This window comes from Melozone crissalis, unplaced genomic scaffold (genome assembly GCF_028551555.1).
Source record: "Melozone crissalis strain CALT ecotype California unplaced genomic scaffold, PUWL_Pcris_2 ptg000027l_1, whole genome shotgun sequence".
NCBI classification, from domain to species: domain Eukaryota; kingdom Metazoa; phylum Chordata; class Aves; order Passeriformes; family Passerellidae; genus Melozone; species Melozone crissalis.
This window is the reverse complement of record NW_026535805.1, coordinates 65,145,356-65,170,620: the sequence shown is the minus strand read 5'-3', so window position 1 is coordinate 65,170,620 and position 25,265 is coordinate 65,145,356. Positions and strand designations below refer to the sequence as shown.

The 25,265-nt window shown below is 34.8% G+C and overlaps 1 protein-coding gene across 1 annotated transcript in view; it reads right to left on the bottom strand.

Moving 5' to 3' along the window:
- Positions 1-1,697: 1,697 nt before the first annotated feature.
- PXDN (peroxidasin) overlaps positions 1,698-25,265 on the bottom strand; it is an 83,351-nt gene continuing 59,783 nt past the window's right edge. The window contains exons 17-23 of the mRNA XM_054279337.1: positions 19,414-20,917; positions 18,428-18,562; positions 17,103-17,311; positions 8,848-8,968; positions 6,266-6,398; positions 5,249-5,362; positions 1,698-4,592 (exon numbers count right to left, since the gene is read on the bottom strand). Coding sequence (XP_054135312.1) covers positions 4,470-4,592; positions 5,249-5,362; positions 6,266-6,398; positions 8,848-8,968; positions 17,103-17,311; positions 18,428-18,562; positions 19,414-20,917 — 2,339 coding nt within the window. The 3' untranslated portion in view covers positions 1,698-4,469. The remainder of the gene's footprint in view (positions 4,593-5,248; positions 5,363-6,265; positions 6,399-8,847; positions 8,969-17,102; positions 17,312-18,427; positions 18,563-19,413; positions 20,918-25,265) is intronic.

The following is a 25,265-nucleotide window of genomic DNA, read 5'->3' as shown; positions in this document are numbered from 1 at the left end:
CTGCTGGGAGCCTGACAAACTTCCAGCATGAATGAGATATGTACATATGCTCATATTAGTATTTTTTGTTGACACAGTTTAATCATATATTGGATGGACAGTTTAATCTTATATTTTTTCTTATACAAACCAAGAATTAGTCCAGTGAATTCTGAAATATAATTCACTGAACCCCATGCTGTAGATGAGAGACCATTAGAGGACATGCAGTCTTTTCTTCTCCTGGTAATTTTATAATTTTATTACACTGCTTATGCATAACTTAAACTATTTGAACAATACAACAACAGAATAATGTAGATGCTTTGAGAAAATTAGTCACATATACCAGCTTTTGATACCTTAATCTAGTTTTCAAACTAAAACCATGGAACAGTCCAACATGTCTAATGATCTCTCTACAAAGATTTCTGATTTGGTACTTACTACAGACATAAAGCATGAAGCTAGTTGAGGATTTGAAAGAAAATATGAGGAGAAATACTTTAGATGATATAATGATATAGGCTATGGCAGCAAAATATTATTTTACAAAACAAATTTAATGACTATGGGAGGTCATTCTCAATAAAGATGACTTTAATCATACTGCAACCAAATTATTCTTAGCTGTAATCAACTAAAAGAACTAACAAAAAAATTTTATTTATTTCAAATGCAACTGAGTCTTCCTCAAAATATATCAGTATCAGTGCAAGGGTTTTATTCTAAATGTCTACATTTTGTGGTTTGTTGGCAAACTTCTAGGCAATTAACACTGAGTGTGGGTGAGCAGCGGTATATTTCAGCAGCCTGCTGGAAAACACACAAATGACCTATTGCAGTTTTGCTTTTCTAGATTTGCCTTATAAAAAACCGTAAACCATATAAACTATAGTGAAGTGCAATTAAATGCAACTGAACACCATTCTTACCCTCATCTCTTGGAATCCTTCTTTAACTTCTCCCATATCAAAGTAAGGTAACTTACAATTATATTAATTTCAGTGATACTGTATCACAAAATTCTTCAAATGAATTTCAAGTAAATCTGAAAAAGGAACTGACCTAGTGTCCTAGAGATCCTAACACTTCACTAGAGGATGAGAGCAACTCATCATGTGTCCAGCAGTAATTCATGTCCCAAGATAAAAAGAATAAATGAGGTAAAGAAGATCTCTTGCACAGAAGATTCATTTTGAGCTGAGATTGCATGAACCTGAATATCCATTGGTAAAATGATGTGAAAAAAGAATGAATGTAGAATCAAGTGCTTGGGAAGGCAAGCCATGACTGGACCTATTTGGAGACATGAAGAACTGTAAAAACAGGCTTAAATTTGCATGTGTTTGTATTTAACTGTTATGGCATTCCCATAAAAAAAAATCAGCACTAAGGTCTAAAAAATGCATTTTGCTAAGAAATAAGTGCATGTTTAAATATTCTTCCTAAGCCTGTGGTATCTTTTTCCAATCATCTAGAAGAAAACAGTGAAGAGACATTTTAATTCTATGTGTTGTAATATTACATAAACTACTGAATCTACATGACTCATTAGCCCATTGCTTACTTCTCAGAAACACTCTTGATTATGACAATCCTGCTTAAGATAAGTAATATGAATCTTATCAAAGGCTAACATTGGAACTTCAGCAAATAATTTAAAGAATACATGTGCAAGAAGAAATCTTGAAATTTACTTGGAAATGTGGCCCATTTTATTTTAACTGTAAAGCATTCATTATACAGTGCAAACAGTTCTTTGGTAAATTTACTGATTAAAATAACAACAATGACAACTTTGTTTTAGGTAACATTAAAAAAAGAAAATAAATATGTAAAATTTGCATCATATTACAGCAATATTCTCACAGTGGATACTGAGCAAATGGTCAGCTAGCCATTGGCTACTGTTTCAGAAATGTTGAAGTCAAGGCTGATTCTAAAGACACTGCAATAAAACTGAACTAGTACAATCCATGACTGATTACATTTTACACTGTGGATAAAGACCTTTTTTTCCTGGTTTATAAACAATGGATGGTGAAAAATAACTCAATATTAGACTTGTTACATTTGTTTAAGCATATCCAGACTCCTAAGCCCATTTTATATACCAAATGAATAAACAGTGAACAACGAAGAAAACCTCCCACTTTGGAGGCTGGAGAAAAGGAACAATCAGCTATAAGGTACTATTTTATAATGTATAAAATGGAAACTCTCTTCTCCTATAAGCAGAAATCTTGAGAAAATTTACTTATTATAAAATTGAAAAGAAAGAATGCAAGTAACCAGCTGGATGTATTACTGCCTTATTTAACTGTTTTGACAGTTAAATTATATTTGGTTTAGCTGTGCAGCCCTTCCTCTTTGAGGAATTTCTGCTATAGGTCAATGGGAGCTCCATCTGAGTTGGAATTACAGGACGAGATGTGGTTTGGACTCTCAAGAAAAGTCAACAAAACACAGAGTATCAAAGGAATACAGGAATGGCAATCTTTAGGAACCATGTGATACTCAAACATGCTCGCCACCCAATTTCTAGAAGTATTAACAAAGAACATTACATAAATCAAAACATTGAATATAAAATCAATTAAAATATTCTTAAAAATATAAATTGCAATTCCATGTGTACCACACACCTTTAACACAGCACTCACATGTACATATTGATTCTACCATAGCATGAAACAAAGTTTCTGTAGTAAGCTTTAAAGTTACAACAAAGTTTGAATGTGTGTCATGGTAACAGTTTATCAAATTAGAAATTATTCATGTTAGTAATCAGAGAAATTATGTGCCAAAATATGATAGTGGATTTCATATTGCTGTGCTAGGTTAGTTATTAGACAGGTATTTGTTCTACCATGCAATAATTAAGTACTCAGTCTGTTTGCATAATCTGAAATACTTAACATATGAAGGTTTTATTTTGTGCAGATTTCTTTGATACCCCAATCACTGTCCCTTGAATTTCAACACTTAAGCTCAGAAGTCAGTGAACCATGTAACCAGTTCTGGTTCTTGTGAGTCCTGGCTTTGGACTAAAGGACAAGGCAATAATATCTAACAAATTAAGTATTCAGGGAAAGAATCAATTCTGAATAAACAGAATAAAAACTGTAAAATGAGGTATGATAGTTGTCCTTCACTCAATCTAATTCCTGGTCAAAAACACACAGTTTGCATCCTATAAAGTACACAACTTTGAAATGCTAGTGTAGACATATACTCTATAATGTTAAACATTTAAATGGGAGATGAAGTCCATTGATGGACCATTTTTAACACGAATGATAAAAATATTGAGGTAAATATATATATATATTCATTAGATGAAACTGGGAAAAAAATCAAACACCTTGTCAGAAAAAGTAGTCAATCCACAATTAATCATGTTGCTTGATTTTGATTTTTCCTTTTTTCAACAGTGCCACAATATAATCAGGAACATATGTCTATTGACAACATGCACAATGAATCAGTAGGAATCTTTGTATACAAAATGGCATGTGACATCTTTTCACATTTTCAAAACAGGGCCATAAAATTATATGAGCTGATCTGAGATAAAGATAAGCATGCTTTCAAACTGACCTGGATGGTTATGTTAAAAAATTTAAAATAAATGAAACAAACAAACAAAAAATTTCATAAAGCAATTATAAATGTTTTGACAAAAGGATTCTGCTAATTTTTAAGATCAAATGCTACTCTGTCATGCATGTTTCCCTGGAATGAGGAACACTGTCAATTATATCTATAATACACATTCAGTTGCTTTTGCTTTCTTCCAATTACAGCTATTTATATTTCCTTACTAATTCTAGCTTTTATTGCTTTGAAAATTTGGTTAATTTTGCTCCTTAAATTAAGGAAAGGATGTTGAAAGGTGTCAAGTAGCTTTCTTTATTTCCTTGCTGGTCCAGGCCCAGCAGGGGTAGTGTGATTTAACAGAATTTCCATGCATTGATGTTTGCAGAAACTGGCCTGGATATGGCATTGCTTAGGCACAGTGACCTCGTGTTTTCCTTTTCCCGGCATTTTACTAAATAACAGCAAAAAGTTAAGTATCAAGACAGACTGGTACTAGAAAGGGACATTTACTTAATGTTGCTAAGTAAAGATAGGAAACAAAGTGTTCATTTTAGAGTAAATCCTAAACCCAGTCATTTTGGGTACCTAAAACTACCCGACAGTGTTCTTTTAAAGTAGCACCAGTTCGAGTTTGTCTAACCTGAGAAGTATAATACACAATTAACTTTGACCTGTTTGCTATTTTCCCTTTTGTTAATTTTTGCATTGTGATTCACCTTCACGGGCAGAAAATAAAATGATACATTATGTTATACTGTTACAGCACCATTAGAATATTGTAAATCTCTATTTCTTGCTGTTGTTAGGACTGCAGTTACCTGTTTTTGCCATCAGCAGGCACTGATATGACTTGAGGAGTATGCACCCTAAATTCTTAAAATGCAGAGTTATGGCTTCTTTTTATTAGTATTTTGTTGTAAGCAGACTGGACAGCAATCTCCTTTACCCTTCACAGGTGCTTCACAGTCAGCAGGCGGGCACGATTCCACAAAACAGGTAATCTGACCACCCTGTGCCAGGGAAAAATGACAGAACAAAAACAAACTTAGCTACGTGTTCCAAACAGAAAATACATTTTTCATGTTATTGCAGAAAATATTCTCATTCCTTCTCTGTAAGAACCTGATTAATATGGAAATTGCACAGAGTCTGCTTCAGTATAACCTTACATTGAGAAGGTGAAAGCACTCTCTGGATTAGCTCATTTTTTGATAAAGCAGCCTATATGCTTTTGTCCAACATTCAGGTGTGACTGGGGTCACAGAATGTTGTGACCTGGGGACTAAGCACTAACATATTTTTCTACTACCTTTTTAAAACTTTCTCTTTAATAGAAGAAAATTACAATCTAGCAATAAGTCAGATGAGCTTTTATTGATTTTTATGCATTTGGTTGGATTTTTTCCAAAGTGTTTCACTTTGCAATTAAATTTCCCCATGTAACTACACATCCATGAAAACAGAAATATAATAGATAACAGCTGGATTGAAAAATAATGTCTAGGGCAGGGATGTCTGAATAATATAATTTTCTGCAAACAAAACCCTGAGAACCATAAAAAAATTTTGCAAGCATTACACAGAAATTATCAGGTACAAAACTGGAACTGCTGTTTTAGAAGCAAAATTATCATTTCTATCACTAAATTAATTTCCAAATACTTACTTTGCATTCACACACAGTACAAGGGTCCCTTTTCCAGGTTTCATTGCTGGAATATGATTTACCCTCTTCATCAGTGCAATCAGAATTACTGAGGCGTGATTCAAGTTTTTTTATCTTGAAAACATTAAAAAAAGTTAGCAACTGAATCAAAAAAAGTTTTTATTTGTGTAAAGTATTCTGTTTTTTCTCTTATGATACATGTTATATAATCCTTGTTGTACTTGTCTGGGTTTTTCTTCTCACTGCTTAGTTTTTATAATGCTAAAAGATTAGAAACATAGGCAAAACATATGAAGATAATCTTTCAAAAGAAAGCTAACAGAAAATACATCTTTCCTACCATTGAAATACTCAGCTAGAGCATACAAAGAGAAAAATCTTCATGTTTCATCTACAAAAAGACAAATTTAAACTGTCAAAAATGTTTTGGAAAGGAAGTGAATTTTAATTTTTTTTTTTTTAAAAGCACCTTAATTAAAAATGTTTACTTGAATTTTTAAATAACTTCTGTTTGGTGTACATTTTAAAAATGGGATTCCACTATGGCTGAATAGAGTTTACCTGCAAACATTGTAAAGTCTTCTCTAAGTGATCTAAAGCTTAAGTCTGTTTATAGCTGTAGTCTGGCACATTACTTCTTCTGAAGTCTGCATTTTAATCATTGCTTTACAAAAATTGTACACATTTCAAATGGTAAAAAATATTTTATTAACACTAAAAACAAATTTTTAGAAGATTAATTCTGTGTTTAGTATACAGTGGTTACACAAGGCTTCAGGTTCAAAAGTCAAGAGGGTCCAGCTGTAGAATATTTCAGTATGATTTCAAAAGAACACAGAAATAAAGAATACCACACCATCTTCTCTGTTGGTTTTTGTTTGAGGTACTATGTGGTGGGTATTTTCTGCAGGGGATGTCTAAATATTAAAAAATGTAAAACAGATTATAGGAAAACATTATTAATTAAATCTACAATCAGACATTATAGACTACAATAAATTCATTATAGCATCTTACCTGATTTCTGAGGCTTGAAATAGTTTTTTGCATTTCCAAAACAAATTCTTTGAAGTCATTCACTGCAGGTACATTTCTATTTTCATCAGATGTGGATGTTGCATTTCGAAAATATTTACTCTGTTTCACAGAACTGCAACAAATAAATGCAAAGTCAGGATATTCATCTAAATCCTTTTTATTTGGCTAGATATTTTAGGACACTTAACAAAAATGTAGAAGAAAAGCAACCAACAAATGTAGGAATATGAACCACAACAGCTGGTGCTGAAGACAGACTCAGGACAGGTGAGCTCCAGATTACTGTCAGCATCAACACCATCAGGGAATTTCTTATACTTAGAAAAATTATGTATTTCATGCAGGGATACGCAAAAAGTTGTCACCAGTGACACTATACAGCATCACATTAAATTCACCCCTGATCTCCAACAGGAAAGCAGGCTAAAGTAAGGGAGTCTTAAATAGTGTTCCCTCCAATATGAAATTCACATTTCACATTCTGAACCATAGATTCTTCCTCTACAGACTTGTACCAAAACATGTATTTTAAGAAATATGACTTTAAAGAGGAGAAAGCTGCATTTCATAAATAAATGAGAAGTACTTCTAGGTATGAATATTTTTTTAACTAACAATTGACACCAATACTGCTTATAGTACACAAAAACTAAAGTCTTTTGTCTGTAGTGTTTTGTCTTTCCAGCTAATATCTCATAACAGATATATAACACTAAATTGTGTTAATCAACTCAATCTGTTAATGAGAAAGAGTAACAAAAGGAACTGTCTGTAACTAACAATATATTATCTGGTACCCCTTGAATAAACAGGCATTCAAAAGTATGGATAACACTAATTTTTAAGTCTCTTATTACATTACGATCCTTGAATCCATTTACTTTTTTAAGGATTCTTGAATCCATTAATAATTACAGGCATTACTATTTGGTTAGCATGCCATCTCCAGTACTAAGGGATACCCAAAGAATGAACTGGCAAAGAAATTCTCATATATCAGCGCTCAGGATTTATAATCTTTCTGCATAAATTAAAGCAGCACTTCCTGGCAGGGGTTCAAGCTACTCAGTTTCCCATAGTTTTTAATCTAAATTAGAGAAAAAGAACTCTAAACAACATAACATGCCAAAGTTCAAGTAAACCAGCTGCTATTGTATAACAAAATATTTAATCTTCCCCACCTGTCCAAGTTATTGAAAATGAGAAGCTAAAAAAAAGGAAGAAAAAACCACAAATGCAATTTAAATACAACACTGAGCATGAGAACTCATGGGAATGTTCAGTGACTGAGGTTGCTCTAGCTTTATTTATGCTACAAATGAAATATTGTAAATCTACTATTTTGTAGTCCTAATTAGTAATTGGACTGAAACACAGTCAAACGAGCTGGTACTTAAATGCAAGGGGTTTTTTTTTCTTGCTTTCATTTTGACTTAATTTTACTCCTATTACAACTTTAGAATTATGGGACTATGCACCCTTAAAAAGTCAATTGCTGTTTCGTAAATTTTTCTAGCAGTTCCTTTGCAAAGATGGACAAAACATCCTTCTTCATGGATTACTTCAAAGGAACCTTCCTTTTCATATTATCTATAGACCAGCTTATCCATAGCTGCTGTTTTCTCTTGTCTAAAATCCTAACACCTAAAGGATCTTTTATTTTGGGACAGATTCCTCTCAATTGAGTGGAACATAATCATGGTATTCCTTCAAGTACTATAACACCTCCAGAGTAATTGAAATTGCTGAAATTCATTTACCTCTCTATGTATCTGTCTAGATGCTTTCCTTGGCAGAGTGGGTACACTCTGCTAGATCATCATCATCATCACTCAAATAGAAAGTTTTATTTGATAAAAGAGTGCATGCTGAATAGAAAGAGCTGTAATTCAGGTGTCTCAAATTTGTTCATCATGAAGGATCCTCACAAGAAATGGTCTGAGCAGAACTCATTTCATGTCACTAATTTGTAGGTAAGTTTTCATTCCCATGAAAGCACAGGGACCTGTACAGCTGATAATTTGTGACTGAAACTGTGATTTACTTCCTTGCTATATTTTGAGGATTCGGGACTTATAAGCAATATTATTAGCACTGCTGTTCTCCATTCCTGCAGAAGCAATCCTTATCATTATCACAAATTTTTATACAACTGAAATCACCACTTGGTATCCTCCTATTTCTACAGGAGAATCTAGAAGGTCCAAATAGGAAATGAAATAATTTAGATTAATTAAGTTACTGCAGGCGCTGTAGGAATGTGGCATTTCATATCTCCAAATTACGCTTCATTAGTGACTTTTTTTTCATGAAAACTGCAGGAAGAACAAAAGTACTATACTTATACTACTCACAAAGAATTTTACACAAATTTGAGCTTGAAAAAAAGTGGTTTATTGTTAGTAGATATGCAGAAGTGTCAGAATAAAACACATCAATCATAAACTAGAGAAAGCAGGAACTGGAAAAAAAGTGGCATGTGCTCCCAAAGAAATCATTCCGTTTCATTCCATTTTGAAAAAAAATGGTTTTTTATAATTCTTTTTTAAAAAAAGCCTCACCTTACTGATTTGGACATTTTCATTTTCTTCAGGGGCTTGTCCTCCTGAAAGCTGTAGTCAAGAGAACGTCTTCCCCGAAAGTGATACGAAAATGCATTAAACTGTCCTCTGGTTCTACAGTCTGAAAACAGACAAGAAATTACACATAAACAACAGCATATTTCAGCAGTTACAATATTAACATGGTTTGGCAGTGTTTTCTGAATTGGTAAAGGCAAGTCATACATTCAGTCTGATCCCTCTGGAACTGGTTGATGGCAGATGAATAAATCTCAGTGACAGAATATTTAAGCTAGTTAGATGCAGAGAATGTGATAACCCACAGACCAGCTTTTTAGTGTGAAACAAAGGAATAAATACAACTTTAACAAACCCATATAGTGCTACTTTATTCTTTTCACTTCTGAAATTTTCACTCTCTTGGCTTTTAATTATTTTCTGGGCAAACAGGGCAGCTACATAGGAAGAAAACAATGACAGAAAAACCGCTTTGTGGGTACCTCATCTATCCCAGCCATTATTACTTGTTATTTCTGCCATCTGAAAGAGAATTTTCAATTTAATTCCAAATTTGCAGATATGCTTTATAGGTTGATGAGTCTTATTTCCAGATCTGGGGAATCTGAATGTATCACCAGACCCTAAACTCCTTCCACAACAGAGCAAAAATCTCAAGCCTGAAAATGAGCTATGAGAGAAATCTTCTCCTAAGATCTGAAGAGGAGATCTTGGCAGCATGAAGAATGTCTTTCTTCCAGTTCACTTTATTTAGCCTTTCAAACACAGTGAGTATTTGGAAAGAGTCCCATTTAAGACAGAAAAGCAAAACAAAATAAAACTGCAACAGCGCTTGATAGAGGAGACAATGAGAAAATAGAAGTTTTCTCATTTCTGTTCACAGAAGCTTTAAAGCTAAAAGTTATAATGGGCCAAGCTGAGGCAGGAACAAACTACATGATCAACTGCTAGAAGCAGAGTCTGCTAAAACCGAAGGGAAAGTCTAAATAAAGGACGCCATAGGCATTTCTCAGCTAAGTCTGGTATTAGCAGAATTAGCCATGAAAGCAACTGAACATGGGAAGGAGTAATTTTCCATAATGTTTCTCTTAATTTGCACCAAAACAAATTAAATCAGAATCTCGGTAATATTTATAAAGTATTTTTCTGGAATTTAGATTGAATACCTGAAGTATTAACACAAATTACTGCAAAAGTTCTATAAACACTGCTTAAATGAGCAACTAGAGAAACAAATGGAAGGTTGCTCTGATTACAAAAAAATAGGTATCTTGGACTACCCTTAATTGTGTTGAACTTTTGTGTATATTAAAATATTATAATTTCTCTGTTAGGAAAAACTTACGTTTGTCTTAATGGCTTAATATCATTTAAGACATAAAAAAAGAAGAGGATTACTGACAAAAAAAAAAATTCAGATCAAAACCAATATCTACAGATCATTCTTGAACACGTTATCCACAATTCCCCTTCCCTGTGCTTTCCTTGCTGTATGTCCCATTCTTTAATAAATGCATTACTTTCCTACTGTAACAACAGCACCCACTAAAGAACTACATGCTATTTGCTGCCAACATATTGTTCATTCTTCTTCTGTTTCCCACATAACCTCCTTGCTGTCCACTCAGAAAGTAAACTCGTTCAGATGGGAACAGACCCATGGGTCTGTAAGAGGCTCGGCATGAAGGCATTTTTGAACACCCTTAGACACTTCTATATTTAGTATGGTGAGAAAAAGGATCATACTGAAAGGTTCCTGAAGAATGAACTAATTCTGGTCAGGGGAATTTTTTCCTCAAAGCAATGTGCTGCTTCAAGTTTCCCTGAGTATCACAAAGTCTCTGGTGTCTCATGAAAGCAATATGTGAAAAGTTTCTGCTATCCTCCTTTGTTTAGTAACTGCTATAGTCATCTTACATAATACAGATTTTTTTGAGTTTTTTTGTACAATAACACAATGGCCCATTGTTTTTTCATTCTTAGGTTGTTTCTTAGAAACAAAGGTCTGAAATCTTGGGAAGGTTTTATCACCTTAGACTGGTAAATATGAGAACCATATGTTCAGTGGCAGCTTTAAGTACACAGATCTGACTTTCTGAGTTTTTTAAAACTCAAATATGTCAATGTGCCAAATTACCAGCTCATGTTGTTGGTTTCTCTTTCAGGTAAAACAGGGAGAAATGTCACTGCTGAGAGGTGCAGGACAAAATGCATCAGCTTTCAGACAGCCTAAATGAAGAAATTCCTTCTGTCTCCTTTTTTTTTAACTTTTATTGTTAATAAAGAATATCTTAGCAGTAGCAGTAAATAAATAAAAAAGCCTGAAATTCTGCTTTCCCCCACCCTCAGCTGAACTAATATGTCCCCAGATTAGCTATACCCATTTAATTAGCTATATAACATTTAATTTTCTGCAGAAAAAGTGAATGTTTAAAAGTGACCTAAGAATTCTTTTTCTCTGTGGACAGTTTTATGTCCCAGAAGTTAGCTACTGTTACACTGCAAGTGTCAAGTTGATCCATTTACAGAATCACAAATAATCACAGAATAATTTATGTTGGAAAAGACCCCTGATATCTTCAGATCCAACCTTTGACCAAACACCCCCTTGTCAACTAGACCATGGCACTAAATACCATATTCAGTCATTTCCTGAAAAATTCCAGGGTTGATGACCCTCCCACCACCTCCCTGGGCAGCCTGTTCCAATATATAAAACCCTTTCCATAAAGAAATTGGCATTTCTATTTGTATATGGAAGCCATGTCCATATATTCAGAAAATCCTGTTTTCCACAAGGTTTAAAAAATGCAACTATTACATAAATTGGATAATAAAAAACCTGATGGAGAATTATAGTGCAATCTTAATTCTCTATGAATCACTCCTCAAAATCTAGGCCATGGAGAATTAATCTAACAGTAGATTTAAACAAAACAACTTGAAAGACTGAGGAAATGTGAAGCAAAGCACATATATCTATTTGATACTAGTTTGATTCTCCAAGATTTATTGTAGTGAATTAGGTTGCTTTTACTGTAAGCATTTGTATTAAGAACTTGTAGAAATGCCAGTGGGACCAGTAAAAGGGTGGAGAAACTAAAAATATCTGATGTAAAATGATTTTTTTTGAGTAGATGTTTTCACAAAGCAGCTACTTAAAAATTGCACAACATAGGAAAGCAACTTTTCACACAAAATGAAGCCCTAACTCAAAACAGTTGGTTTTGTTATTGCCAAAACGGGCCACAACCCTTCACATTGGACAGTATATCTTCATTTCTTCTGTTGAATAAGACTTTTTAACAAAGGATAAATTGAACACCACCACAAATGTAATGTGGTGGTCTGAAATCCTACACTAATCTGCTCAGATCAGAACAGATGTATTTTGTAAAAAGATTAGTTAAACATCTGAAAAGGAAAATTTATAGAAGGTAGAAGATGAAGTAACATCTGCATCAGTTGTCATCTGCCAGCTGATATACTGGGGAATTTTAAGAATAAAGAAGTTTTCTGCAGTTTATCTCAAAGCTCACAGACTGAGCTTCAAGATCAGTCTACTATCAGAACTAGAAGGTTCAGATGCTGTTGGGAAAGCAAATGTCCAGTTTGATAATATATAGCTAATGATAAGACTAAAGATATTTAAAAACATATCACACTTTCATGATCTAAATAGGTCTTGGATGGTCTTCAGGTAAATAAAGGAGAAACATTAGGTACTTGACACCAAAACAAAGCAAATCCAACCTCTCCAGTGGAAAAATTAAATAGGACTAGTTAGGGGACTTTGAAGATCAAAAATATGCAGCTTTTGGAATACAAATTAGTAAGAAAAAGTAATTTCAGACAGACTGAAAATCCATGGAAATTTTTAAAATAAAGACCCTAAGAACTGTCCTGCTCACCAGACTGTGAAGTCAAGAGTGTCTTAGAAAGGCAGCAACAGTCCATAGAAAAGAAGGAAATCCTTCAGCTGCCTAGATTTGTAGAAATCACTGAGAGAATTCAATTAGGATGCTTTTCTACCCATGTTGATCTTAGAGTCAATGAACACTGACATAAGGCAAGATTGCAGCCTGACTGTCCTGCAGAGACATCTCTTTATTGCCAGCAGTGGAACTTGGACAGATCTGACAACTGAGTCAGGAGTTTGAATTTAAACACAGTGATTGAAGCCTGTTGCTTCCCTGTTGCTCTTTGGAAGGGATGGCAACTACTGGCATTAAACTCCTGGTAGCAAAGACAAAGCAATGTCATAACTTAAGTCTCCTTATTTCATGTTTATGAATGTAGAATTGTATTTAATGGATCATAGATACCTGAGAAAGACAGAATATTTTTGGTTTGGATGAAATACAAATAAAAATACTGATTCTCTCAGTAAAATTTGTAATCATACAAAAACACTGGGCTATATTAAATACTTCCACTCAAAGATAAAAAGGATGACGTCTTTATAATTATAGACCGTGGAACTTAATTTTAGTAGCCTGGCATAGACTGAATTGTTACTAAGCTAACAGACACTGTCTTTAAATGTAAATTTAAATGTACAAAGATAATTTGAACATAGAAAGCAAAGATATATGACCTGACCAAAGCATACAAGTTCTGGGTAAAGACAAAATCTTTTCAGACATAAATCACATCATTTTGGTATTTTGGGAGATCTTGGTGAACAATATCCTTAGTCAAAAGAGAACTTCCAGTCTCACACAGAGATTTCTGTTAACATTTTAAAGAGTTATTTCCACTATAAAGCACAGAATTTAGTGCTTTGCCCAGTGCTGTTTAGTATTCTCGTTGAAGATTAAAGGACATAATGAGAAGTGCATAATAAGAGATTAATGTTGTCAGTAGAGAAGCAACAGACAGCATAATTGTTTCTCTGGTCTTAAAATACAAGAGTTCATAAACATAGGTCTAATAGACTGAAAGCATTCAGATTAAGAATGTATATTAACTCTTCTAATGAAATTCAGTGGGATTAAAATGTTTGATCATAATTTGTATAAGGCTGTATTCCTGAATTAAACAAACAAACAAAGAAAAAGAACAATATCTGACAGAGGAGATAGGCTGTTCACTAACTGAGAAATAGTTAAGAAAAATCTTCCCAAATCAGTTTACACTTGTAAGGATGACTTGCATCTTATCTGAATCACTTCCTCCAGGGTTCATTGTCCATTGTCCTCCTGGGTCCATGTGAAACCTCAAGGGTTTTGACGTAAAACAAAAGGTTAAAGAAATTTTTTACTTCAGCTTACAAAAAAAAAAAAACTCCACAAAACAAAACCAAAAAGTGTGAAACTTTTAAAGATTTACATTTGAGTAATCATGAAAGCCTACACTGATTACTTTAAAAAAAGAAAACAAATTCAAAATACACTTCTTGCACTAGAGAGCCTGAAACAAAGTACCAAAAGTTTCTTGTTTGAAATATTTGAAGCTCGAGTGCTCTTTGCACAAATAAAGAGCAGCAGTAAATCCAGCAATTACTCATCATCTCTGACAAGACAAAGAAAGGTAGAAAGTGAAATAAGACAAGAAAACTTGTGCACTTCAGTGGAACTCCTACTTTTTGCCATAATAAACCAGTAATTCTGTTGTATGATTTGTCAATTGAAATCTAAAGTCAATCTGTTCTTTTTATTATTATAAAGAGGAATAATTCTTTGCTTTGTAAGAAGGAAATGCTATCATTATTCAAAAATCTACAAGGCAGATTTTTATAACTAAGAAATTTTTCTATTCTTCATATGGAAAAGCATTTTGACTTTTAACAAAACAGGAAAGACAACAAAACCAGATGTGTTTTTAACCAGGCTGAAACAGCTGAACACAGGGGTCATTTATGAAACATACATAAAGGGCAATGAGCAATCTTCTGTATGTGAGATTTAAACTTAGGATAATTTTAATTTTAAAATCATTAGAAGCATTTTAAATCTGGAGAGGGATTTATTTTTTTTTTCCTTTTAAATAATGAACAATAATAAACTTAAATAAACAAACTCTCTTAATGTATTCAACTCAAAATGCTGTTCCTGAGTGTACGCCCCACCTCAGAGGAACAGTGGCTACGGAAGGAAGGAATTTTTTTATATCAGCTGCTTAAACTGGATTCCACAGAAAACGTCACCATCATTCATCCGTGCAAAAAAGCAGTTCAAGCCACGCACACTTCACTTTCTCTTCATTAACCCCTGCAAGGCTTCAGCAGTTCAGAAAAAGGGGATATAAATAGGAATTATTTTTATAAAACAGTACTTATTTACCCTTTCTTTTGCTGGACAGTTGTCTAACTGTGCTGCATCCAGTGGTATTCTCTGGTAGCAACTTTCTTAAATGAAAGTGCAAACTGGGTTGTTGAACACAAGAATACTCTAAAGACTTTCCAAAGATAATATCTGTTCTAAAGGGCTCAGTGATAATATAACATTTAGAGAATCAACACATAATTTCTCAGAACAGCTTTATCTTTTTTACAAATCAATATAAAATATGTATTTGTGAAACTGTCTGTCAAGCTTCATGAACCATGGCAAAGAGAACTTATCCTGAATTTGAAGAATGTGCTTTATTTATCGTAAAGCATTTAAAGAGTGATAATTGATTTTCTCCCAATGTTTCTGGCATATGCCAGGGAAATTTTGAATAGATTCTGGAAGACTTTGTATTAAAATTCCAGTGTGTCAACAATGTCTAGCTTTTTAGAAACTATTATCATTAATTTGGGAATGGCAAACCTGTTTTTTAAACATTGTTTCAAAAAACCCAAGTAACTTACCAAAAAAAAAAGCTGTAAAAATTAGAGTAAGGCCTGAAGGATATTGTATATGGGGAATACTGTATGAGATCTTATTGAAATTGAAAGTATTTATTTCTGTTAGTTTCACACTGACAACTGACATTTTGAACAGTCTTCAAGGAAGAATTTCCTTAGAGAGTGATTATTTTAAAGACTTGTTAACTGGATAAGACAATACAGTAATCAGTTTAAAAGCTAAGTTATGCAGTAAATTTGAATAATAAATCTCCATCTACCTTTTTAATTATTAGTGATATCTGAGTTTGTTCTCATGGTACAGTTACATGACTGTAAATCCTCCCTCAGTATTTCCTGTATCTGTAGCAGACTGAAGAGACATCCTCTATCAGTTTAACTTTTACCTTCTGCATTAAATTCTGAGCTGTATCGCAAAAGAATTTTGTCATTGTGGACAATTATATTTTACCAAAAGAGTTAAATAGATAAGACACTAGTGGAAGATTATGACTTCTTTCAAAAATGAAATCCACCAGTTCTTTATACATGCATTTCTTTCAACAGAATATTGAATATCCTACTCAGCAGTAGTAAACTCAAGAGAATCAGCAGTAGAAAAGATGAAGAACACAGATCTGGGTACCTTTCATCAGCAAATCTACAAGGTCTTAGTACTGAAACATATTAGGGAAATGATCAGATTCTAATAATATCAACTAATACTACCCTTATCCTCTGAAATAAGAGCAAGGCTCTTCATACTAGGAATTTGTTTGACAGCAATTTCTCAATAGTAAGAGTTCCCAAAATTCTTGAATATACTTTTACAGCCTGGGCATGCCATTTGAATTTTGTCCAAAGAAAATGATAACAACATTGTCAAGGAGATCTCAAGAAAGAGAGGTCATTGTCCTCTGAAGCATTTTGTTGTTGATGCTACTGAAAATCATTCTGCACGATCCAGAAGATTCTCTTGGGAATGGATTCTAACTATGTAACAGTTGCAGAGAATTCTGATGTGACGATGGCTGAAGAGAGGCCACGCAGAAAATCTGTGAGATAGAAGCCAACAAACAGGCCACCAAGCAGTGTCCTGTCCTCCATGCAGCTAAACAAATCCTATTTTAGAAGAAAAAAAGCTTATTTTTCAGGAAAAAAAAATTACCCCATGCTCCTAACTTTTGAAGGAATTGGCAACGAACAAGAATGTTTGTCCACAAAAGAAAAAAACAAGTAAACAATTATCTACACCTTGTAAAGCCCAAATCAGTGTCATTTTTATGAAGTGGTTATTTAATATAGTATATGGAATGACTTCCCACTTAACAGGGGCTATGTTTCAGATTAGAATTTGTAATATCTTAACAAAACCCCCAAAATAGTAAAATATCTTCTTAAAATAAAGGAGACACTTAACAAACTACATACACTTCACTGCCCCCAAATCCACCTCTATACAGACCTTCACAGCAATCTTGCCACATTCTGAGGTCCAGTTTAGGAATATCTTCACAGCTACTATATCCATGAGGGAATTCAGCCACCTTAAAGACATCATGTTGTACCCTGGTTATGTTGTCACCATTGTCACACAAAACTCTGGCAAGAGATGTCTGCTTGATCTGAGTGAGCTGAGCAGGCGTGAACACACCTGGGTTTTCATACCATAACCTGTAATCTCACAGAAAAGACAAGTCTGCTAGTGAAAAGAAATAAGTGGCAGCTTTTCAAAGATATTTCAATACTGTGTTCAGAAAGAAATGAATTATCTCATAAATCCTGTTCTGAACATTCTATCAAGGGACCGATCCAAATGCAAAAATCTTAGTTCCTGGTGTCACTTCAGCACTAGATGGTGTCATGCTGACACTCTGAAAGGGATGAAATCTTCAAGGAATTATTTGATTTCTCTTCTATTCTCATTTTGATGACTTGAGTATTTCTGGACATCTAAAATGGCACCAGACTATGAAGTTAAGGGTTCTTTTAAGTAAGAAACTTAAATGACCATACTTTCTTTCTTTAGGCAACCTCCTTATGGTCATGAAAACCTTTTGATGGAATTGCTGAGATTAGAAGAACAGTTAATCTATTTCTACTTGACTATAAAGATAAGTGAGATGATTTAATTCACTAGTGATTTTTTTTTTCTTTTAAACTATTTTCATGACTATATTGATTCAGGGACTTTCTCATACATGCTCAGTTAATTAATTATATTCAAGAAGTAAACAGTATGGTTTCAAATAGTTCGTTTTTCATACATAAAGGGCTAAAAGCCTGTTATCAATAGCAAATATAAATAATGCATTACCATAAAAAGAAAGCTTTAAATGGAAAAGAAAATTTCTTGAGTTACTGATTCTAACTGCTTACTGTTCAGACTGCTTGCATTGTAGTATGCATAGGGGTTATATATAGAAATACTGTTCCAACCTATGCTTAAGTAACAACCACAATTTCTTTGTCAATAAAATAATAACAATAAGAGAAGCATCATGCACTCTTTCAAAAAGGCAAGTGACTTGAATACCTGGCAAAAGGAAACTCAACATGTGCTGGCTGTTGTGTTTTTGGGGGTCAGTATGACATTCACCACAAAAAGTAACAGAATTAATAAGGAATCATGGCTTCTAGCCATGTTTTAAACATGTATTCTTCATTTTTCACATATATTTTAAAATCATAAATGAAGATAAAACACTGTTTTGGAAACATGATATTGCAACTGTTATTAAGCATCCTTAAGTTAAAATTCATTTTGGTTTACATGGTATTTTAATGTACCTGTCTCCATCCCGAATACGCCTGAACTGTGTGCTTAACAGACACATCAAAGTTGGCCCCAGTCGACTCCCTGGAACTAAGTCTTCCACCATCAGGGCAGGAAATAGGTCTATGTTCAGTGGGGAGCCATACAACCTATAAATTGAGAAATACAAATACTGAATAACAAATATTTTATATTAACAAAATAATCAGTACATGGTGAAGCTAAGAGATACAAATAATTCACAGGAAAAAATGTAGTGATAGCACTACATCTTTTGTGAACAAGCTGTGAGTGTATACACAAGAAATCCTGCAACACAGGTTGTACACACCAGGTGGGTCTGCGTGTCTAGCCTGCAATTTATTTTCTCCTAGCAGCTTTGTTCTGATTTCTTAGAAATGTTTTTTTTTTATAGTTTGTCTTTCCTGTGCCTCTGTGCACTCTTTCTGTACACTGTTTTTATATTACTAAAGCTGAGACTAATTCTCTGTCTTTAATTTTGAGCAAATAAGCTAGGGGTGGCAGGTAGATGTAGACTTTCAAACACTGAATCTCTAAAAGAAGAACTGATTACTGGTAGTGAAGGATGTCCACATGATAGTACAGTGGACAATCCTGACAATTGTTTCACTGTACAGAATTAATGGAATTGAACATCTAAATACTTGCCTGAAGTTGGCATTTAATATGACCTTACACTGAAATAGCACTCATATTTAACAGCATTTACAAAGCTAGGCATTTCAAATTAATAATTTCATGAACACATGCAGTATGTATTACTGTATATACACTGTATATATTCCTACTGTTCATAGAGATGCAGAAGTAGAGAAATTATCTGAATGTGGAAATTGTTAACATCTATTTTCTGGTACTGATGGAAGCTTCTTAAAAATCCCATTAAGTCTTAGCAAGTATCTTTTTCTAGATAAGACATTCAGATAAGGCTTTTGCATGCACATTTAGATAATTGACTTTTTCTTCACCTCAGGCTCACCTGCTAAGTTTCTCCCTGATTTCAGGATTCTTAATTTCATTTTTCAGATCTTCAAAAGTCTGAGCTGAAGAAAGATTACAGTAAACTCTAAAATCATGGTAGGGAGGAATTCCATGATCTCTGCCTCTCTGAATATTCATAGCTGCCAGATCTAAAGCCACAGTACGTGCCATGGAGAAGAGTCTTTCTGTTAATTCTGTATTGAGTAATTGTGAGGGGACACGCATCTTACCAGCAACACCAAAAAATCCCCTTAGAAGTGGATCAATGCCTCCTTCATTTACAATCCGAAATGGAGAGAAGAATGCCTTGTGAAGAGGTAGATGGCCTTGTGGAATAGGTTCAAAGTTTTCATCCAGTCGATACAGAAAAGGATTAATGAGTGTGTGACCAAACCTAAAAGCGGCAGTTGCAAACTCATTAGTTATGCCAGAATTAACACTGGGATCATAACCCTTATATTCGCCAAGCATCTTCATGCCTACCTCTCCAAAGATCTTAGGGAGCCAGTGGCTAAATGTTATGTGTTGCATTTCTGCACCAACAATTTTGCGTGTTTCATGATATATTGTGTCACCGTCCCAGTGAGGATTGAGTTGCAGTAGCTCTGTGGCAATTCTGTTGTGCTCTCTAAACCACAATGTGTGGATGCTGGTAAGACCCAACTGTTCGTTAGAGCGCTGATCACCAGCTAAAAAGCAGGGTATTGGGCTCTCATTCTCATCTCTCATACATTCTGTTGGTGGGCCAGTGGCAAATGGAAGAAGGGGCTTGCCAGACCTCTGTACAATGCCCTGCCTCAGAAGACCCCTTTGACTTGCCAAGTCTCTGATTTCTAGTGCTTCATGGTCCGAACTGCCGTACACATTGGACGCATCAATGTACGAAGTCAGCTGGTTGATCTGTTCTCGTGGGTACACAGAATTCATCAGGAGAGATGTCATGCCGCTTCCACAAACTGGGCTGGAGCGTACGAAGAACATGCAGCGCGCGCCATTTCTAACTCTGGGATCGTTTGGTGGTATCATGATTGAAAAGCACGGAGGATCATTTGTACAAACAGAACTGCAATGCTGACCATCTGAAAACCTGGCCTCACTCAGCGCAGCCACGGTGAGGTCAAGGTCATGGTCAAGAAACTGACCCCACTGCATGAGCATGTGAGTGTACTGGTCGTCAGGAGTTATGGTTTCTGTGCCGATCAGAGTAGTTGAAACCAAGCGAGGCATTGGGAGCGGGTAGCCATTGGAGAGTCGTCTGGGTTCAATTCCCCGAGGCAAATTAAATCCATTATCATAGACTGACTTTAACAGACGTTCAAAAGCTGTCAGAGAAGCGCCCCACATGGGATGCTGAAGGTTGTTGCATGTTCCATCGTGTGTCCTGTACTTCTGGTGGAAGCACATATCAGAGCAGTTGTTCACTCGTCGATGGGCTGTACAGCCTGACAGATTGGCTATCAGATTCAAGTACTGTGGGGATACAAGGTCATTATAGTGATAACCTGAAAGAGAAAACAGAGAAAGAAAACTATCAGAGAATTCTTAGACTCATAGTCCCCCCACAGATCATGAATGTATTTGAAATGCTATTTTGTTTTTTATTTTATTTACATTTCCCACCAGATTAAACATCCCTATTTTTAGATAAGGATAGCAATAATCATATATGCATATGTGAGTATTAGGCCATTTGAACAACTTCACAACCACTATGTCAGGAAGAAACTTTCTAAAATGCCAATTCAAGTGCAACTTTTACAAAATGATCACAAGAGGAGCTCACTACTTATTTGGTCACTTAGGAAAGCAGAGATATTTTCAGAAAGAAAAGCCTCATATTGAGACAAGTAGAACATTTTTCTCATATTACTAAAAGCATTTTAAAAATGTCAGTAACACTTAAATGCACTTCAGGACTTTAGCTTTTGAGGCTTGCTTATTCACTGAGTAAAACTATTTTGTTTTGCTTTATTACAGTGAAAGTTGCAGATTTTAAGAAACAAAAATCAATGAAAAAGTAAAATACCACCAGCAATAGAGCTAAATGTGGAATGATCTCTAGGACAAATGTTGTGGAATAACTCATATTCACATTATCCTGGACGAATTTCTATACAAAAGTAGTGTTTGTGTAGCATTTGGCACAGATTCCCTCTGCAATCCACACCATTCACCTCTGGGACTAAAACATACTTATCATTTTCCTGTATTTTTTTCTCAGTTCATAGAAAAGTAATACCTACAAAATATATATACTGTAATTCATTTGAGTTATGTTTTTAGAACCTCTAACTAAGGTTATGTACTGCATGATCTCTGTTGTGGTATGATGGCCTGTGGAGGGACTGAAGACCATAAGGTCTTCAGGTCCCAGTACCGTGTTGGCTGACTGCAAATAGTAGAAAAGTCAGCCTGTGTCTTCTCCTTGCTGCCTATTAGGAATCATTGTAAAAGTGATTTTTACTTAGTAAGATTTGAATTTAATTTCAGGGGGAAAATTCTGGCTACATCTACATTATCAACTTGTGTGGATCAAGAGAAATGTCTCAGTAAAGTAAAATTTTTGCTGCTGAGTAAGCATACCAACTGTATCCAGTAGGCTTTCTTCAGAAAATCTTTACTTTGTACCCCTAGACTGAATGTGGGCCTGGACCTGATTTTTCATTTAAGTTGAAAAGAATTCACATTGTTCAAGACCCTATCGCAAATCATGCCAAGGGAAGTAAGGGGGGACAACTTCAAAAAGGAGCCGCTAGTCCAAAGCAAAAGGCACACCATGAGTGACTAATGGATATAGAGCGTGGATGAACAAGGTTCCAGGATCCAGGAAAAAGTCCAGGAGGTGGAGTATTTGGCAGTGTAGATGTACATTTCACTAACTAGAAACCATCATACACCCCCAAGGATCTTGATTTGGAAAGCTTGCAGTCAGGAATAAAACCAAACAAACAGTATAAAGGCAAAAAGAAAGAAGGAAATGAGTGAGTGTAGAGGGGTACTGTGCTCCCACAGGCTTCAGGAGTTCCCAGCATGATGGCAAGCACTCAAAAATATGAACTGAATGCAGTTTTGCAAGGGGTCGGTATCGGTCAATTGCACACAGTTGGGAAATGTTACTTTTAGTCCTGAGTCCAGTCCCAGTGTGCCTGCAAAGACAATGGTCTTCATCTAAATCCAACACATAAACATGTGCTAGGCACAACTGGCTCTCTGCCAAATTCCACAATGCAGGGCAATTGCAAACAAACTACCTAAAGCCCATCCTTGTCTTTGCCTTGAAAGGGACTGGGTTGCTCAAGGTTGCTCAGTCAGGTAAGCTGTTTTCTCAGCCTCAGGCTATGAGTACTCCACATGGCTTGCAAGTCAAAGCAAATATATCAGAGATTTAGTGCTTGCATTAGGCAAAACTAACATGCTCGTGTAGACGTACAGAAACTATTTTATGGAATATTCCATACTAGGAAAAAAGAAAAACAAACCACAGAGCTAAAATTTTAAGTGCCACTGGGTAATGCAGCAAAATACACACTTTGAGGATAGAATTGATAGATAGCATATTAACATATCCTGGCTACCGGGGCAGTTTAATTCTAGAACTACGCCCAGAAAACATATCTTATTTATAATAACACTGCTGTTTAAATTATCATCATTCATTATGGAGTTGTTTGCTTATGATAATTATTCATTCAAATAAACATTTGTGGTTATCCTGATTGCCACCCCCATTTCTGAAATCAAGTTGTGAGCAAAACTCGACTGTGAACCTTTTGGGTGGAATGACCTTCAGTACAAATTTAAAATAAAAGGCTCAGGTTCTCTCTTTAGAAGTTCAAGTGGGATGTAATGTCTTATGATGGATTAGATTTTGGCTTTCTGATGCCAAGCCTCTACTCTCTAAATGGCTGGGTGCTGGGCATTTCCAGTGCTTAGAAGCTGGCTAGATCAATTCACATATTACCTTTTTTTTTTTTTTAAGCAAGAAAGGTGTTTCATAGAGTCATAGAAATATTGATTATAAGGGACCTCTTATCCAGACCAAGCTCCTGCTAGAAGTAGAGCTGTTTCCTGCACTAGATACCTGTATAACTGGTCCAGCAAGCTTGAAAAACTGAGAAGTCTGAGACTCCTCCACCTTTCTGGATTAGTTGTTTCAGTGCTGCACTGGTCTTCTAGACAGAAACTGTTTCCTAACATCTAACCTGAACTTCCATTAATGGCCATTCCCCTTGTTACACAGTCTGGCACTGTGAAGGACAATTTGGCTGTATAGTCTTTCCTTAGGATATTCAAAGGTTTTGCAAAAAAAATAAATCTCTGACTGGGAAACGATCATGTTTCTCAACTGTTCTCAGTACTAAAGTGCTAAATAACTCCTTTCATTTGGCTCTGTATTTCAAAATAAAATGAAATAAGGACAAAAATTGGTATTAAAAATTGGAGTATTGGCCAATTTAAATGAAAACAGATTTACTTTATTATTCAAGTTTCCCTAAAAGCCAGGTTTCTTTGGATGTTGTAGGTCTGAAAAGTAAAATCTGGTTGCAAAGAGAATCCAGTATCACCGAAAGTTGCCTACTTTTGTTTTTATTAACTAATATCCATAGGCTTTAATACCAGTTTTTGGTAAACCTTAGATGTTTCACTATTATGAATCCTAGTCAACCAGTTCTCACACATCACATTTTATATATTGCTAGTACTGTATATTTATAGCATATATATTCAATATTCTTGCATATGCATCTAGTCAGAGAACCAAACCAAACAGGGTGGCTCTTATAATACATCAGCCTTCAAAGAATTTTGAGTAAGGTTTTGTGGTAAACAATTCATCAAGAATTATCTACTCAGCTCCAATAATGAGTAACAAGCTGCTTTCATTAGCAAATGTGACAGTACACCACAAAGCTTGTTGCTTTGGTCTTATAAATACTTGATAGTTCATGGCCAGGGCTAAAGTTTTCAGAAGTTAAAATAAATACTCAATTATAAACATCAAAAAGAATATAATGAGTAAAAGTATTTCCTCTAGATTGTCAGTGTAGTTTTTGGCTATGTCTCAAGTCTCAAAAGCTCTCCTAAAACTCTATCATTATTTCCAAATGTCTCAATCCTATGTTTCAAGCCTATCCACACATATATCTACACACATTAGCTGTATGTACTCCAGCTGGACTTCATGAGTTTGACTGGAATCCAATACCTAAAAGGCAGAAATTAAACATCACACTTTTTTTTGCTAGTTATAAAAAGCAACAAGAACTGTGTTTCTCATTACATCATGTCAGTGTTAAACAAAGCAATTAGCTTAGTTTGACACTCATTTACAAAGTAGCAAATAATTCTTTGAATACTATTGTGGTACATGCAGAAACCTTGGTTTGTAAGGTATACAAATCCTTCTTGTTATGTCATATTTTCTCCTTGCCAAGGCACGCTGATATTAAAAGGTTTTTCTTAAAGAAACAGAACAAAACACTGCTTATTTTTATCACACAACAGAAAAGTCTGCTCTGCTATGAGCAATGATTCTAATAAATAAACACACAGAGAATTAACAAACAGGATACATTATGCCCTTCCATTATGCACTTATACTAAGTTCAGCCAGCAGAAGAATCAGAATCTGAACTTTTTCCTAATATGTCAGTATTAGAAAAAACACTCCACTCGGAGAGCTCAGAGTTATATAGTGAACAATGTGCAAACCAAGGATGGAATTTGGTAAAGATTTGCAAACTCAAATACTTCAATGATTTCAATGTAATGGTTCTGCAGTTGGGACCAAACCTCAGCAAATTAATGTCTCCTGAAGTATAATGACTTAAAAAGGCAAATACACGTCAA